Source organism: Strix aluco, chromosome 1 (assembly GCF_031877795.1).
Source record: "Strix aluco isolate bStrAlu1 chromosome 1, bStrAlu1.hap1, whole genome shotgun sequence".
Classification (NCBI taxonomy): Eukaryota; Metazoa; Chordata; class Aves; order Strigiformes; family Strigidae; genus Strix; species Strix aluco.
In genome coordinates this window covers 137,272,023-137,289,444 of record NC_133931.1, presented here as the reverse complement: position 1 = coordinate 137,289,444, position 17,422 = coordinate 137,272,023, and the positions used below count along the sequence as shown (strand labels likewise).

The 17,422-nt window shown below is 37.8% G+C and overlaps 1 protein-coding gene across 15 annotated transcripts in view; it reads right to left on the bottom strand.

Annotated features, from left to right (window-relative positions):
• The window catches only part of HDAC9 (histone deacetylase 9), a 489,787-nt gene that overhangs the window by 205,820 nt on the left and 266,545 nt on the right, over positions 1–17,422 (bottom strand). For all 15 annotated transcript variants that reach the window (XM_074836930.1, XM_074836921.1, XM_074836937.1 and 12 more), the window contains 2 exons: positions 5,961–6,089; positions 3,064–3,179 (listed from right to left, as the gene is read on the bottom strand). In XM_074836930.1, coding sequence (XP_074693031.1) covers positions 3,064–3,179; positions 5,961–6,089 — 245 coding nt within the window. The remainder of the gene's footprint in view (positions 1–3,063; positions 3,180–5,960; positions 6,090–17,422) is intronic.

The window sequence follows — 17,422 nt, the reverse complement described above, 5'->3', positions numbered from 1 at the left end:
TAATTAGACTCACTTCACATATACTTGAAGCAAACCTCACCAGCTGGACAGAAACCTGCACATTTTTCCACTAGCCACCTGCAAAGAGCACTTCAAGGAGCTGAGTATTAGAAACACAGTACTGTGGGGTTGCACAAATCAAGTATGTGTTTATCTGCCATGCATGTCATTTATGTCTCCTGTATAATCAGGTGATATTCTAGGAAATGCTGCTCTCCAAAGTGCAAAGGAAAGAAAATGATCTGAAGCCCACTTACACCAACTGGAAACTTTCCATTGCCTTCAATGGCTTTTGACCGTGCCATGAATGCCTAAAAGTAATCATTTCACATGACTAAGGCAGGTTGTCCCTCTGAACCCAAGGGACATGCTGTGCAGGGGCTCAATCCTGCTTGCATTTCTCATGCAGGTAAGATTTAGACCCAGCACAGGATTTGACCTGAAAGTGTATAGCATGCTACAAGAGACAAATAGCTACTGCGGTGAACCTTGATGATACTGGAGACAACTGGGCCTAATAAAAACAGCATTTTATTTATAAGGTGCAATTAAAACCTTGAGTTTAACTTTCAAGTTTCCTATAATGAGAGCAGTGTTTTAACAAATGGTACTGAAAGTACCATTAAGGGAACTGTGATAGTAAAAATTATCTGCAAATATGTAGCATTTGCAGCGCACCTTTGTTCATTCAAAAAAATGTTAATGTCTATCCACCAGACTGTCTGCTCTGGAGGGTAAACCACTTAAGTCTTGTTATTCAAATGGGTATGGCAAAAATACTTTAAAAATCTGTTTCATTACTGATAATGCTCTAATTCTGTCTATGCACTAGAGTGTAATCATTTATGGTCTTGACTCATGTTTTACTGGTAAATGGCTCTCTGTCATAGCAACCTGTTTTCCCTGAGTAAAAAGTGTTTTATTTGCTGCCATGAAAACCGCGGCTATCCACCCACTCAGTTATGAGCACAACACTTACTGCAAATGTCACAACAACGATTATGAAACAACAGCAATGTGAGTCATGCGAGATTACAGCAAAACAAGTGGTATTTTGGGTGATTTTGGAACACTTATCCTATTATTAGGAACTTCTGTACTTTGTGTATCTGATGAAAAATTGATTAGATATATAGCCTTTGAGAGCTGGCAGCTAATGCTAAACTAGAAAAGAGATATGTAGGAGTTTCACTACTGTTAAACTACCAAAGAAAATCCCACTGAAATCAAAATGCACTGAAGCTGAGATTTATGGAAAAATGTTTGAGCCCACAGGACCACAGTATTAAGAGTCAAGTAACCAGAGACGTAAAGAAATCCCCAACTGGATCTAGAAATGGAAGTCTGTAGTTTCAGCTTCTTAGCATGCTTCCAGCGAGCTAAGTGACCGACTTCAGCACGCGGAGCTCAACTTCTAAAGGAACTTTTTAGGCTCATTTGAGCATCTGTCATTGTATGGTGAGGCTCTAACTTCTGATGTCTGGCACAGTAATGGCAAATGATATGCAATGCAGTATTCTGTTAATGAACAGAATATAACTCTGCTGGTTGTTGCTACAACCTTTCCAAATCTCCCCAAACAGAGACTGCCAGCCTGACCAGATGTATTTCTGATGGTGGTTCAACACTGTGGGCAAATGTCCAGAAACTATAACATGCAAAGTAACAAGCACCATGTATCAGTCTGAGACATTATTTCCTTTGCATTTTGTAGTATCCTCAAGTCAACAAAAGATCCAGTTGGACAAGATTTCCCGTTTAATACAGCACTATCACCCACATATTACATACTTCTAAAACATTCATAATATCAAAATATACCATTTAAATCCACTGAACTAGGATCTGATTTAATCTGAATGATGGATCTTACTCTGCATCATTTAAATTTCCTTGCAATCACATACAGGGGGGCTATGAGGCAAGACCACATGTTAGCCATCAATGCAATTTTTTTTTCCTTTTTGGTTACGGGCCAGAGAGAGGCTACTAATCAGTGTGCAGAGGTCACCCACCTGCCCCCTGGATCATAGTTCACACACACAATTAATTCATTATGGGGAAAAGTCACTGCTGGAGGTTGAACTGCCCATTCCAGGTTTTTTTGAGGTGAATGTCCTGCCACTGACCTGGAGAAATAGCTCCATTAGCTAAAACTCTGTTAAATCACATTTTCTTATGTAATTTTTCTAACATAAACAGTATAAACCAACAATTAATAGAAAACTTTGCCACCAAAGCAGGAATTGCTGTAAGTATAGTCACTGGATACAGGATACTGTGGAATTTGATTCTTTCTTAGTTGCATTATTTTATTGTCCCTTTACAATATTGTAAAGGGACATGCATGTCATCTATGCTAAATGAGGTTTATCACAACTGATTTACCATCTGCATTCCTGTTGTTATAGGCACATATGTATGAAGCAGAATAAGGAGTAGTTAAGACTCCTTCTGTGTACAGTCTCGCTTTACAAAACAAGTATCCAAGACTCCTGGCATGTCAGTATGGCCCTGATAAGGAAACTGAGGTACAGTAAAATAAAAGGCAGATGTGAAAAAGGATTTAGTCACCTAAATACTGGAATTAAACAAATCTACTTCATCAGCCATCTGAACCTGGGACTACCTTAATTCAGATGTGTTAGGGTCACCAATGCCTAAATCACTCTTTTGTATGTGAAAACTCTTCATCAGTGGTTCAGCACTGTGCACCTCTTCAGGTTACCCCAGAAGGTAATGGTCTGCAACACAGATGCTTCCAAGTTCCTTCAATAGCTCCCTCCCACTCTTCCAGCAGCATTACCACTGTTTTTGTTTGGCCTTTTGTTACCAAAGAGTCTCCTGAACGTGCGTCTCATATATGCCGGTTTCCTGAACATGCATCTCATATATGAAGATGGATCTCATATATAACATGCTCTGGTGTCAGCCTGCAGTGTCATGGTATCCCTGATAATTGTATCTTCTGCAATTACTCTGCTGGTGAGTATGACCCAATTGAAGTTTCAAATATCTCCAGTCTAGAACTCTGAAAATTATCTACCCAATAAAGACTCTTACCTCAGCTTGAATGTTAGATGGCAAAACTGAGGTTTCATTTTCTGTTATACTGCTGGTTGGACCGTTGCTTGGGGAACTGGGACCTGATCCAGGGGAGCTGCTACTGACTGAGGATTCTGAAAAGCAGATTAAGCACATGAATTTCACACTGGAAAAGCACACATGATCTTGATCAACTGTATACTCTCTATGGCACAGGGTTTTCTTGCTGTTGAAAAGCGTCTATCGGTTATGCTAAGTTTTTTAATTCATCCTCCATTTCTTTTGGTTTTTCTTTTACAGTGCTAATGAGGAAAAATACTCTTGGTCTTTCCCCTTCTGATCTGTCTGCTTCACAAAGGAAGAATTTAATATTTATTTTTCCCACAAAGATGGTATGATACTCAGTATCAGGCAGAGATACAGACTTAGAACTTGTAATGAGTAAAAATAAAAGGAAGTCTTGTCTTTTTAATTGCAAAGAGTCCTGTCTCTGTAAGAGATCAAAATGACAGAGATAGCAGGCTTGCAAAGGTCATGATAACATGTTGTCAATTCATGAGGCTACTGCCATCCCCCTTCTGTTTAGAAAGGGGATGAGCCCATTGTGGACTAATCGTTACATACACAAGTAATAATGGCAGAATATACACCACTTTCACTACATCCTTGGCACAAATATGAAGGAATATGTGCAGCATACAAATCGTTAAATAACATTTGAAAGGTTATATGCTATCTTGATTTAAAATTTTCCGAGTTCTGTCTAAGATAAAGGGGATGATCTTGCTGTGTATATTGAGTTACTCTAATCCTACATTGATATAAATTAAATTTATGTAATGGAAACAGTTAACAAGGTTAAAGATGGAAGAGTGCATCATGAGTAGGGGTAAGCCTATGTCATGGGATAGCTTTCAAATTAAAGTACTCCAGAAGTTAAAATAATTAATATGTGGCAGTAAATATTCTATAGCCACTTTGCTTCTTCACTCTTTCTGTCTCTGTTCATATGCAAAAATATATCCTCACTTTGACTGAAATTACTGGGAGATTTCCTAGCTGTTTCTTGGACCTCTTACTCTTTCCTACTAGAACTGACTTCAATTTACTGGAGTGAATCCACACCCAGTTATACTAACTGGTAGGATAAAGTTCCTGCATCGTAGTCTCCCTAGTTTTCATGGAAGAGCAGAAACACAAACTTATTCTTTTCCTCAGTTTTTAAAAAATTGCAATAGCACTTTTTGTATAAAAAGGCATTTAAATAAAGGGCTATTTTCAGTTAAAAGAATTTAAAAAAAAAAAGGAGAAAAAGGCTTCAGCCAGAAATGTTTGATCAAGGAAGTTTTGATTATGGCATGTAGCTGATATTAATAATTATAATGGCAATCTGTAAGGCTCCGAATTATCGTCAGAGCTAGGAAGAGAACACAATTATTTTCAGGTTTCAGCTCTCTCAATGGCTGCCGAAAAAGCTCTTGGGATAAGTATTTCACTTTATACCTTACTTATGAGTGGACAAAATATAAAGAAATCAGCTAGAACTTCAGGTAGAGATCAAGAATCTCGTAAGAGCTTCAGCAAATAGAAATAATAAATTAGCTGTAAAACATTCTAATCTGGAAAAAATTTATAGGGAAAAGACCTTATTTAGTTACTTTCACAATTAGATTCTCATCCATATGCCAGTTTTACACATGGCATAATGTGAAAAGTTGTCATGAGAATTGCATGTATGGGGCCACTGACGTGAATTTCTTCATGTTGTGTTATATTTCCATCTTAGCGTGATGTAATTCTGATATACCAAGTGAATTCAGATACATGTTTGACAGACTAGTAACAGTTGGTTGCATAAACATATGGCCTGATTGTAACATCATTTGAATAAGCCATGAAGCTACCAAGTATCGATGCAAAGTCAAAGCAAGAAATGTCTGAATCAGGCCAAACGCTGCAAATGCTCTCTTCTTTCAAATCAACAGATAAGGCCTTGGCAGCATACTAATCCTAAGGACTGAAAATGAGAGGACTTTAGGCTGTTTGGGAACTTGGGTGCAATTCTGCAAAATAATATACGTGACAAAATTTACCACTCTGCAATACCAAACACGTGAAAGAAAGTCTCAGCATTCATGGTTCATCTACTCTGTCACTTTTTAAGTTCAGGGTCAGGAAAATTATTTAAAATAAATAGTACTTGATGCCAATTTTTTACTTTGTTTTTTTCCCCTTTTAATCTCCCTCATATGCCTAATTCTGTATTTTTACATGCTAAAAGTTCCCTTTCAATTGCTAAGAATACTTACTATCTACTATGACCAACAATGTGCCACTGAATATTTAAATGTTTAAACTTTTTCTTCTCAAAAAACAGCTTAGTGAGCCCTTACATCAAAAACAACTAGTCAACATTTTCAAACAAGAGAAACCAGAGGGATAGGGCCAAACACAGGATTCCAAAATGTCCTTGATTAACCTAAGTAATACCACATAGGTGTTTTTGCACCTGCTATTAGCATTTGCATTTTTCTGTGGGAGATGCAAGACCCAAAACATTGTTCATGTACAGAAAACACAGATTAAGGGAAGAGACTATTCTTGCTTTCACCTTTGATGTCCCTTGCCACCAGGGGGGCTACCATTTCTTTGTTCTTGTACTTGCTGTTGTAAAGTACTGGTTTCCAAGCTGGTTTGAAAGTATGGCTTTCAAATTCACAATTACTTTTTGGTAAGTGGTAGAAAGCTGTAGATTACAAGCTATTTAAACACAACCATTTATTTAATACAGTTTTCTTTTCAGCAGCAGAAAAAAAAGACACATCCTTTTGTGTAGCAAACAGTTTCAATTGCAAAATATCACCACTATTCTGTGAGCAGGCACAGTGATACAGAATTTCTCCATTCTTAATTACCTGTCACCTCGAAGAGTCTCTTCTTGAATGAACTGACAGTTCCATCCTTCCTCCTGAGTAAAGGACTGCTTCTCCTTTCTGTCACCTTTTGTTTTAACCTTGAACGTACCTTCAAATTGGGCTCTGAAGCTGGAAATGAAGAGAAGAAAATAAATTATTACAAATCAAATTTACTGCTTTGTGTCAGACACCACTGACATTTCCTGTATGACCTCACCTGATCCAAGCAGGGCTTGGAGGCAGAGATTTTACAGCCCATCCTCCCCAGCCATCCTGCTGCTTCTCATACAACTCCATTTTAGGTTGGAGGTTAGGAAAGACAGGAAGAGAGCTGAAAAGCTTCGGATCCCAGTATTTTTCTCATCTCATTTCAACCCTGAAGTTACCCATCAATTATTGTTAATATATAAGTATTAATTAGAGATGAATGAAACTTTTATTCCACATCATTTTTATCTCTCTTGTAGGTGAAAACTTGAATGGAAATACAGCTTAGAAATAGGAACCTTATAATTGGATTATGGTCTGATGACAGAAATAGAGAGAGAACTCCACTGGTGCCTTTTGATTTCTCTTAGAAATATAAATTATGACAAGCCTTGCTGGCAGAACATTTCTTGGTCAGCAATTTTAGGCCCAGAACTTCAGTGTTTTCTGAGTAACACACCAAACAACTAGATTTATGACAGTCTCTTAAGAACATTTACACAGAAAAATATATGCTCTGAAAATGAAGAAGTAGGATTGATTCCCAGAAAACTTAGGATTATATTTAATGCACCTTGGGCAAGTTCCACCTTTCTTTCCTAAATGGACATGGCCTTTTCATATGAAGGCCAGAGATGAAGCTCTGCTGTGTTTTTTATTTTGTGGTATTTTTAGCATGCTAAAATGTTTCATGTACTCATTTATCTGTTCTTCTAAGTAAACCCTCTATCAAACAGACTGCTAAGAGCTAGTGAAAGACAATTGTGGAATAAAATTTGTTTCTATTTCCCTTTCCGGAACTAAGGTTTGGCTAAGCAGTATCTCAAAATAGAGAGAGCTGAAAACTGGGATCAGTTCTCTCTCCTATGCACAAATATAAGCCCAGCCCCAAAGAAGGACTAAGAGTTAGCAGAAAAACAAAATAAATTAAATCTTCATTCAGTTCAGCATTATACCATTTGTCACTTCAGGGCAGGAACTCAGTCCTACACTTGTAATATTGCTCATCTTTTTCCTGCTGTCCCACTTGTTACCTCAGAGATGGGGTTGTTAGAAATGCTCATGTGAGAGCAAAGGGGCTGCACCTCCGCTGGAGTGCTGTTGTAACCCGCAGTACCTGCAGTCGTGCACCAGCCTTTGTCACCTACCACATTGCTCGTGGCAAGCGCTCCCTTCTAAGTGGCCTGTGCCCTGAGTACATTTCAGACCAAGATACATAGGCTAGCACAACACTGGAAATCTTTAATAATAAAAATGTTAACAAGAAATTTATTTTTTATCACCATTGTCAAGACCAATGGTTCTAGAGATGGAATACAGATGACTTATTTGCTGTCTAAGATACCATTTGCTATAAAACTTAAAAGATAAAATATAACAATGGGCTAAGACTACACTATGTGCTTTCACCACAGATCTCACCAGGTATGATGACATTTGGAAGAAAAGGTGCTTACTCCTTCGGCACTTATGGTTATTTCCATTTATACTGTTCTGTACTCTTAAAATTTAGGAGAATATTTCCATACTTGTGACAGACTAATGTGATACAAATCCTCTGCAACACTCACTGGAGAAATGCTCCACTTCTGTATGAATGTTTCATGCTCAGTCACAGCGATTGCCTTTCTATTTTTACCACATTCCCATCATATTCTGCATCTGAATCAATCATATAAGCAGAGAAAGCAGACTTTGATGTCAGTGTTTAAATTTATGAGCTGTCTGAGAAGATAGCCCTTGCATGAAAGACGAAAATCATTTTTAAACAGACATAATCAATTTCAAATGAAAAGGCATGGAGAAGAGTGTTTTTTAAATTATAAAATAAACCTCGCAATAAAAAACAAAGCCAAGGTTTGAAGAGTGTTTGCTTCAGATACTGGCTTTCTTGAATGTCTCCCATGAGACACTGCCAGCTCCTAACACAGTACTAGCTAGGACTCGATGGCTGGCAACAAGAATTCAGGTTTCAGTGCACTAAACATATAAATCTAACCAATTTGCTCCAATGGACAGAATGCAGAAATGGGAAGTGTTTTCTTGATACCTGTCTGTGGCTGAGGAATTGACTTGGTGTGTGACTGTAGAGGTCACTGTACCATCCTGCCCCAACAAAGCTGAAGCAGAATTATTGTTGACTGCAACAGGTACGGATCACAACTGCAATCCTATGTGCTTCAATACACTCCTACATGAAGGCAGTAATAACACATCTATAATTGTCTACTCTCTTCTGATAGTTAAAAAGGCAAAATTAAGTAATTTAAGCTTCAAGGATAGAGCTGTGAATTAGAACTACAAATGTATATACATATATACACACACAGACTGCCCCAATGCGAGATCATTTAGAAATTATTTTAATCCTTTAAACTTTGAAATGCAAACAAGTGAGCAAAAAGAGAACATAAATTTTTCAAACTTTTTTTTTTTTTTTTTAAATTAAATTGTTCCCCTAGTATTTGCAAGGCACTTAGAAAGCCTTAGTGGAAAATGGTGAAGAATTATTATAATAAATCTGCCTTATGTTTCAAATGAGCATTTGGTTCAATACTTTAACTAGTGGTTCTTAGAAGTGGTCTATAGAGGGATAATGCTCAAAAGAATGGTTTTTCATTCGTCACCCCTGTAAGTATTTCTGCTGCACATTATTAACACCTTTGCTGAGCTTAATTAATCCACTGCCAAGGCTGACTATGTTCATCACCCAAAGACATTCTCTATGTGGAAGTGTCACATGAGGAGCCAGTGCCAAATAACGTCTGAGGCTAAAGCTTTACTCACCAACTTGTTGCAGAATAGCTTCCCCATGCAGATACAAGCCCCTAAGAGTGAACCTTTTTTTGCTCCGTTAATGCCAGAAAATCATTGAAAAGACCTTCACAGTCTATTACTTTATGCGGTGATTCAACCATAAACCAAGACACTGACTCAGCAAGATAATTAATGCACATGGCTAACTTTCTGTAGACCAAGCATCCCACTGTGGTCCAGGACTAAAAACTAGATTAATTTTACCGCATATAGGGTACGCCCTGTATCTCACTTTCCTGAGGAAACAGGGCCTCTCTAAAGTGCTACAGGTGCTGAATGAGGTGGGGTTTGTTGGGTTAGATGCCTGCAACTATAGTGGGCTGAATCATCTGACCGAGGAGCCAGAATGCCAGAGACAAGAGAAAAACAAGAGCACATGGCCAGGAGTGTGGCAGATAAAAACAGGACCACATGTTTTCATGGCATCAGGCTGGTACGGTGAGCTATTCATCTAAAATCCTGCTAAGAACCAGTATACAACTGATATTGGTCTAATTGGTCACTATTAGCCTAGCCTCTTTGCTCTGCAAATCTTTGCACTTCTACTACATTAAGCACTTTGGAACAAGTAATAATCAGTTCCTACTTGTAGAAAGGGAAAGTATATTATTTGAGAGTATTTTGTTGCAAAGAAAACAAAAAGACACAGCTATTTTCTCTGAAAGCCATCAAAGCCCATGTCATTGATCTTGATGGGAATCAGCTGATACCCATTTCAGCAATTCACTTGAGTGGATTTCAGGAAAGACTAGCCTGAAAATGACTTTGTTTCTGTAACTGCAGCATAATTTGGAATAATGAGATGTTGCAGTAATATGGCTTGTTTAGTCTTATTGCTATTACCTGTCTTATTCTCTTTTTAGTGCTGGTAATAATGAACTGGTATTACTCTTTAAATGACTGTAAGTGGGAACCAGGTATGAAAGATACAGAAGGTACTAGTTTAAACAACAGAAGATGTCACAGGCAACCCAAGGATTGGTTACCTAACTCCTTGGCATGACTTGTAATTATCTCTACAGAGAACTGAGAACTTTGGCTCTAGGTGAAGAAGAAAGACAGCGTCTCAATTATTTTTCTCATCTTTTACGGTGGCTTCATATAGCAGGAAAGAAATAAGTAACTGTACTGTTAAAAGTGGAAAATATACAGGCTTCTATGTAGGTAGGCATTAATTTCATCACAACAACCATCACTGCTCAGGTGAAAGAAAATCATTTTCTCCTGAGAAACTTGATACTGAAACACAAGCATGAGAGATAGGAAAATGATTTGGTGAAGTCATTATGTCCTATACTCCACTTTGCTTAATATTAGCAATTTGCAGATACTAGCATTAAAGAATATAGCCTGGAGCCAGATTGCTCCCAAATGAGCTGAGGTTTTTTTGACAGGGCTTTGCTTCACTGTTTCTTTTTATTAAACACACAGAGATATTTAAGAAGAAGGGATAAAAATCCTTTCTACACATGGGGAGAGGACATATATATGAAGGGAATGTAAAAGATAATAATGTACTACTTTCTGATGGTTCCTGGAACACAGTACTACTTTTGTATCAGAAGAGCGTGTGCCAACTTCAAATCAGCATTTAATGAACCCAGGCAGGAAATGGGGGATGGGAGAGGGTGCAGAGCGAGCAGGTCCTCATCTCGAGACTAAAGCCATATATAGGAAACCTGAAGAACAGAAAGTGAGCTTTTGTCCAGACTTCGAAAGGCTCTAAAGTGAAAGCATTTCCTTTTCCTCGCTGGCAGGCTGGTTTAGAAAAGCTGTAGGGCAGCTGAGGTAAATGATGCTAAATTTGGCTACAAAGATTCCAACAACAGCACGAGTGATAGCAGCAAAATTCACATCTTACTTGATAAAGATAAAATTGCTCCCTATTGCCCATCCACCAGCTTAGTTATCACTAAGATCATTTTGAAATGATAACTTGGACTTCTCTAATGTAACTAAATCAACAGAAACAATTAAGAAACAAAGACTTCATGATCCTGAAGTAAATGTTCACGGGTATCGTCTATTTTTTTAACTTTAATTTCTTTTCAGCTGTGAAGGGTCATATATTGTACTAATTTGAATATATTATATGCTGTACTCCATGCAGGAGTTATTAATTGTTTTTTCCTGCCTTATGTCTAATAAATATCAATAAAGGAATATATAGTCAAGGAATCTTTCTTTTTTCACACCACATACATAGGTTGTTATTTTTTATACTATTGTACTAGAGACCCATGCACAGATAAGCATTACGTGCTTCACAACACACAACCATGAGAGTCCATGACTGAGACAGCTTAAAGTCTTAAGTTATAGGACAAAAGGATGATGTATGGCTATAGACTGTCAGAGGTACAAGAGAAAATAATGAGATGGTACTGGTTAGCACGATGGTGGTATTGCCAGCATACCAGTGGCTTATCCTTTGTCAAGTTTCTTTCTAGCACTGTGGCAATTGAGAATTTTCAAGAAGATACTGAATGTGGATAATGAAGTAACTTTGAGATCTCTGTCGTGATTTCACTTGAAGGAGGAAGGGCAGAATGGGATAAAACATACTGTGAAGAGATCCTCATTTTGCTGGGTCCATTGCATAGCACAACAGGTTCCTGGTCCATGTTGTGGGCTCCCAGTCACTGTGGTAATATACATAAGTAAGATAAGCCTACTATACGCATAAGTACGTAATACATATATAAAGTAACATAAGTAAGATACATAAGTAATGTAAACCTGCCTGGCTATGCCATGCCAGGACCTGGAGATCAAGGAGGAAGTCAAATCCCCCCTTACTACTACATCAACGAAAATAGCCAAAAGAGGCATATGTAAGGCTCCTAAGAAGCTAGTCTGAGGGTAATGGGCTAGGGAGAAACTTCCCAGTTTCCCCCACAATGATGTAGGGAGAATGAAAGGCACAAGATAACCTTATGTGCTATCAGAAAGGATAAATAAGATAATCTGGGCTTCGTCACCAAAACTGTGAATGCAACCAAAGCTAGGCAGAAAGCTAGAGAGACAGAGAACTCAGGTCAGGGATCAAAACTGTTTCCCGCTTCCTCAGTTGCTTTGTGGAGAGCTGCGAATGAGTTTGTCCCTGAGAGACCTGATGGTCTCACAGCCTTTCCTCTGCCACACATGGTTCTGGCAGACATGTAAATAGTCTCTGCTCTGCATGGAGTTTCTGACTTCTGCTCTGGCTTCCTGTAGGCAGCCACAGACTCTTTCAGCCACCTCCACATAGCTGAATATATTAGGCATAGGAAAGATGAGCAGTGACTTTTTGTTTTCATACATGACTGACTGACATTTGCCATAGAAGGCCACATCCCAAGATGTGGCCACAAGACAATATCAGAAAATGAACATGTGGACATCCTCCCCACTGGCTGACAGACTGGGAGATACCAGCATGTAGTACAAATCTGTGGGTTCAACGATTTCTAAATTTTGGTGATTTAAAGTGCCATTTCTGGAAGGGTTTTAAATTAGATTCATGAGACTGAAAGCTATTTACAGATACCCTCTAAAGCTCTTCCAAGAACTACATAGATCTGACCGCTGGGTGGTCCCAACAAGGCGGGAGCACCACATACAGCAGTACAGGATGGAGAAACTTTGTTTTTCTGGCTTGCATCACCTAATATGTTTTCAGCATATACCAAAATCGTTTCCTGTACAACCATTTGCTTTAAGGGGAGTGCTGGTCATATGTGAAACCCTTTAGTCCTTTGCTTTGTTTTACTTTTGTAAAAGGTAGAATGCTTTATTTATTCAGACTAAGGTAAATATCCATTCCCTAAATAAAAAAACAGGTTTAGTGAAACACATGGTAAAAGAGCTAATTAGATTAGAGGGGATCTTGCAGCCCTTCAGCTCTCTTCAGGCTAAGGAAGCCAATTTAACAAGATTAGCAAATTTTTATTGATTTCCTAAAGAAAGTTCAGAAATGAAATATTCCCTGAAGCTGTTTTAAATATCTAACTTTTCCTTGTTATTCATTTCAGTCTGTATGAAACATAAAATTTCTGGTTTATTATCCATGCAAATAACTGTTATCTTTCTAGGAATGATTTCTTGAGTTAGATGTAGGAATTACTTAGTGTACTGCTTGCAATTAGCCAGAATTAGAGATCTTTATATTTTTCAGGAAAAACTGACGAGTGTGATGTATTTCTTGTTGATATTTGTTCTGCATGTAACCTGTGAGACAAAAGAACAGGTCTCTTGATAGAATTCTTAATAATTTCTATTCCTTAGCACAGAAACACCATCTCCTTGCATTTTCACCACTGGGCTATACAGCAGTTTCAATGAGGCCAGGGTTTCACTGGGCCTCTTGAATTAATTACATGTCAAGTCTGCTGAAACCATGGCATATTATTGCTATGTCAGGTCTATCTTAAATCTTCTTCCATGTAAAATAATGCTATTTTCCAATAATAAACAGGGGATCAAAAACCAAATAATACTATACTGTCTTGAAATACAGAATAAAAGAACAAGGGTATTTTAAAATTAATCCTCATCTTCCCTGCACATCTTCAAATTCTGTAACTTTTTTTTCACTTTTATAGCACTTATGGAAGCCAAACCGCACCTGAGTTCTCAGGAGGTATAGAGGAGGAAGAAGAAGGTGAAACAGGCCATTTAATAGAGGGCATCCCTCATTTGAATTGTAATAACCAAATTTAGATACGCATGGCTGGCAGTCCTTCTGGTTAGGTCTCCACTGGTTATTCTCACCCCCACTTCTGACCATATGCACCCGTTGGTTCTAGCTAGGAAGAAGCAATGGGAATATAATACCATACTTTCTGCAAATATAGCAAATCCCACTCTTCAGCCTAAATCCTCCTCCAACATCCATTGAATCACTAATTTTACACAAGAAAAAATACTTTCTTTGGCAAAGTGCAGGAGATAATCCCCTAGCCCCAAAAGTCAAGTCTTCTGCGTGGTCACAATTTGACCCCTATATACATGATTTATTTTTTATAGAATAATTATGTTCATGATTATGTTGTTCCCCAAGACCCATACAAGAAGTAGGTAGTTAATAGGATGACTAAATCTCAGATTTTAATCTAGCAAAATATCCAGCAGTGATAACTCATCGATGACAGGCAAAAAGTATAATCTAATATTTCATCAGTCTTCAGAAATTCATGATGAAACACCATCACCTTCTCCCCCAGTTTAACGGGGCATCGATGTCATCAGTAGATGAGAGCTGAGCAGGTCTAGATTTCTGAAGCATACTCTTTAGAGCTGTCCAAAGGCAACACGGAGTACAGGATGCCAAGAAAACAAAAGCAACCAAAACACAGTATATCTTGCTTTCCTAGCAGATAAAAACTATAAGCCAAATGCAGCTCAAGAGTAGGAAGGCACTTCAGCTTCACTGAAGATGAATGAAGATAAAATTGTCCCCAGAGTTGTTTGGACTTTCAAAACATGTTTGTCTAATTTCTGCAGGCAAGGTTGACTTTGTGAAAGGATCTCTCCGTGTTAAGCGAAGTAAGGAGAAAAACCCCACCTGTTTAAAATCTTAATTAGACGTTGACACTGCACCTTCCCAACAAAACTGAATTAAAACAAGTTTACTTTTAGATAGGCTCTTTATGCTCTGGGATATAATTCCAGTCCCCTACAACTTAATTAGCTAAATATACAATGTAACCTTCCATCTGGTAGAGTAATTTAACAGGAATAATTGTGCACCACCATAACTCAACGAGACACTGAGGAAAACCATTGAAATGCTATTTCCTTTCCTTTGGAAGAGAATTATGTACAATTTCAGCATGCTTTGCATTTCTAACAGTTAAAGCCAACAGGGAGGTATCACTCTCCATTTATATTACTTTCCCATGAGAAAATCAAAAGCAAAGTACAAAGCTTATGCCGTTGTTCATGAATGGCTTTGTAATGCTTACTTGGCTTTAGCCAGAACATGTTATTTGGCAGCTAAAACCCTTCATTAGAATTGTGGGCTTGAAACAGATTTTTCAGTGAAACTATGTTTTGCAGGAGTTTGGAGAAGTGCAATCTTTACTAACCAATGTGTTCTATTTTGGATGATCTGATACCATGTGATTTCCACTTTTCACTTCTCTGTTTCTCTCTTTTTGCCATCTTTTAGATGTTCTCGTTTACTTTTCTAAAAGTTTTCAACTGTCCCTGCCCTAGGTAGAGTGGAAGAAAAATCCCACTGAAATCAAACAGGACAGTTTCTACTGACTTCAAAGTCTCAGATTTTATATGCAAGGTTTTGTAACTTATTTATCTAGAGGGAATAGACATTGAAATGACCATTAAAACCATTCCACTTCATTTTCAATGGGCATTATGCTCTTAAAATGCTTTAGATTTTAGGACTGTTCCCTGATCCTTATTTAAGCTGTTTCCTTTAGGTTCAAAAGTCAAAAAGTTGTCTAGTATCTGATTACCTACTTATCAGAATGTTACACAAGCTGCTTGTTAATACTAATTTTTAAAACATTTCTGAAAACACACACAGTTTGTATAAGAAAACCTTTATGTAACCACATGAAGCAGAACTTCATAATTCAATTTTGGCTATGCATTGGGCAGTAAAAGGAGAACTAAGTATTTAAACCAAGATTGTATAATTAGTCTAGTCATCAAGAAGGTTCAGTATCTAGTACAACAGAATAATTACCGTCAAGACAGAAAGTAGTGTGATTTTTGCTAAAACAGAAATACAGTGAAAAACCTTTATCCATATCATTTTTAAACTGAGTAAGAATCACTCGTGTAACACCTTCGCTTCCTGCAATAAAAAGTAAGCGTTAAATAAAATATATTAGAAGAACGATCTTGCAGTGATGGGAAGATTATGATGGTCTTTAAGGGACTCATCCTGGTGATGACTCCTGTTGAATCCTGGTGCAGGGCCTGGCAACTTTCATGATACCAAAGCATACCTACACAAGTTCTTTTCCTTCTGGCAGTGTCAATAAGCCTACCCTAAAATTCATTTTTATTTAGTTTTAAGCTATGTCAAAAAATTCCCCTCTAACTTGAGCTAAATTAGAGTGACAGGGCATCCCTGCTCACCCCCAGCTTAGGATGCTGCAGAACCCTGATGGACCTGAGATGACTGCAGCCCAGCACAGTAGTTACAATGGTATTACATTTCCTTAGAGCTGCTGGCTCCTGGGGGCTGAACTCTGTTTTGGCCTGTTCATTACATGAATCTGGAAGAAGCTGTTAACAACAGTTTGCTTTAGATTCACTCTTCAATTGCAAGTGAAAGTTTCTTCTCTTTCTAAAACCTCTTACTACTAATTACGACCTCTTAAGTTATTGATAGTGAATTTAGGAAGGCTAAAAAAGTCTGGTGATTAATGGAAAGACAAATCAAGAAAAAGGGGCTGGGAATCAGAATACTTTTTTTTTTTCCCCCTCTCTCTGTGATAAGCACCAGTGATTTCCTTTGGGCACATCACCTAGTCCAAATTTGTCAAGACTGTTCATTAACCCAGGTAAACAGGGACTCTGAGAGGCAGGAATGCTTAGCACCCCTGAAAAATGGGATAAAATGAGGAGAATTATATTAAGTTTGCCTTGTTTCTCTGCTTCAATAAACAAAGTGCTTCTCCCATTTATTGTGCTCACTCATAAACTCAGAGAAAAATAATGCTTCTCGCTACTGAGCTTGACTTCTTCATTTTGGCAGACATGGTAATTGAGGGTTTGTGATCCTCTAAGCCTTTTTTTTTTTTACCGAAGGCCAAAAGAAATCCAGCTTTTTCATATACTGTTACTTCACAGGAGAGTGTTTTCCTAGAAAATGCAAACAGAAATGGAATTTGGTGGCATGAAAGGGAAAAAAACTTTCACACATGAAATGTTTTTCTTCTTAGTTTCAACTGCTCCAGTAAATTACTGAGTCACTAAGTGCAGAAAGAATAATGTTAAGGAAATATTCTAATTAATTTCTTTTTTAAAAAGATTTACATCTGCTGAGTTCTCATTCAGGAATCTTTCACTCTCATTACACAAGATTCTACTGCCTAATCAGGTTAACTTAATATGGTTTTTACAAAGTGATCTTCATGACTGTGCCGCACAGCCTTCTTCCTCTCTTTCATCACAATATTAAATAATCCTTCATCTCCTCTTTTTTCCTGTATGAAATTACATAACTCCCTGCTCCATGCAAGAACCTTGTATTATTTGCTATTTACAAAAACCCATGCTATATTTCCATTGAGCACGCTTCCAATTTTTGGAAAGCGAGCTACAAACATCTTCTCAAATAGTACAATTGTGAGGGATCTTCAGATCCCTAAGCAAAATGGAAGTTGTAAGCTTACAAATCCATCAGTGAGAAGAGATTCAACTGGTGTAAAACCAAAATAAATAAAAATACTGATCGACATTCCCATTCTGCCATGACTGTG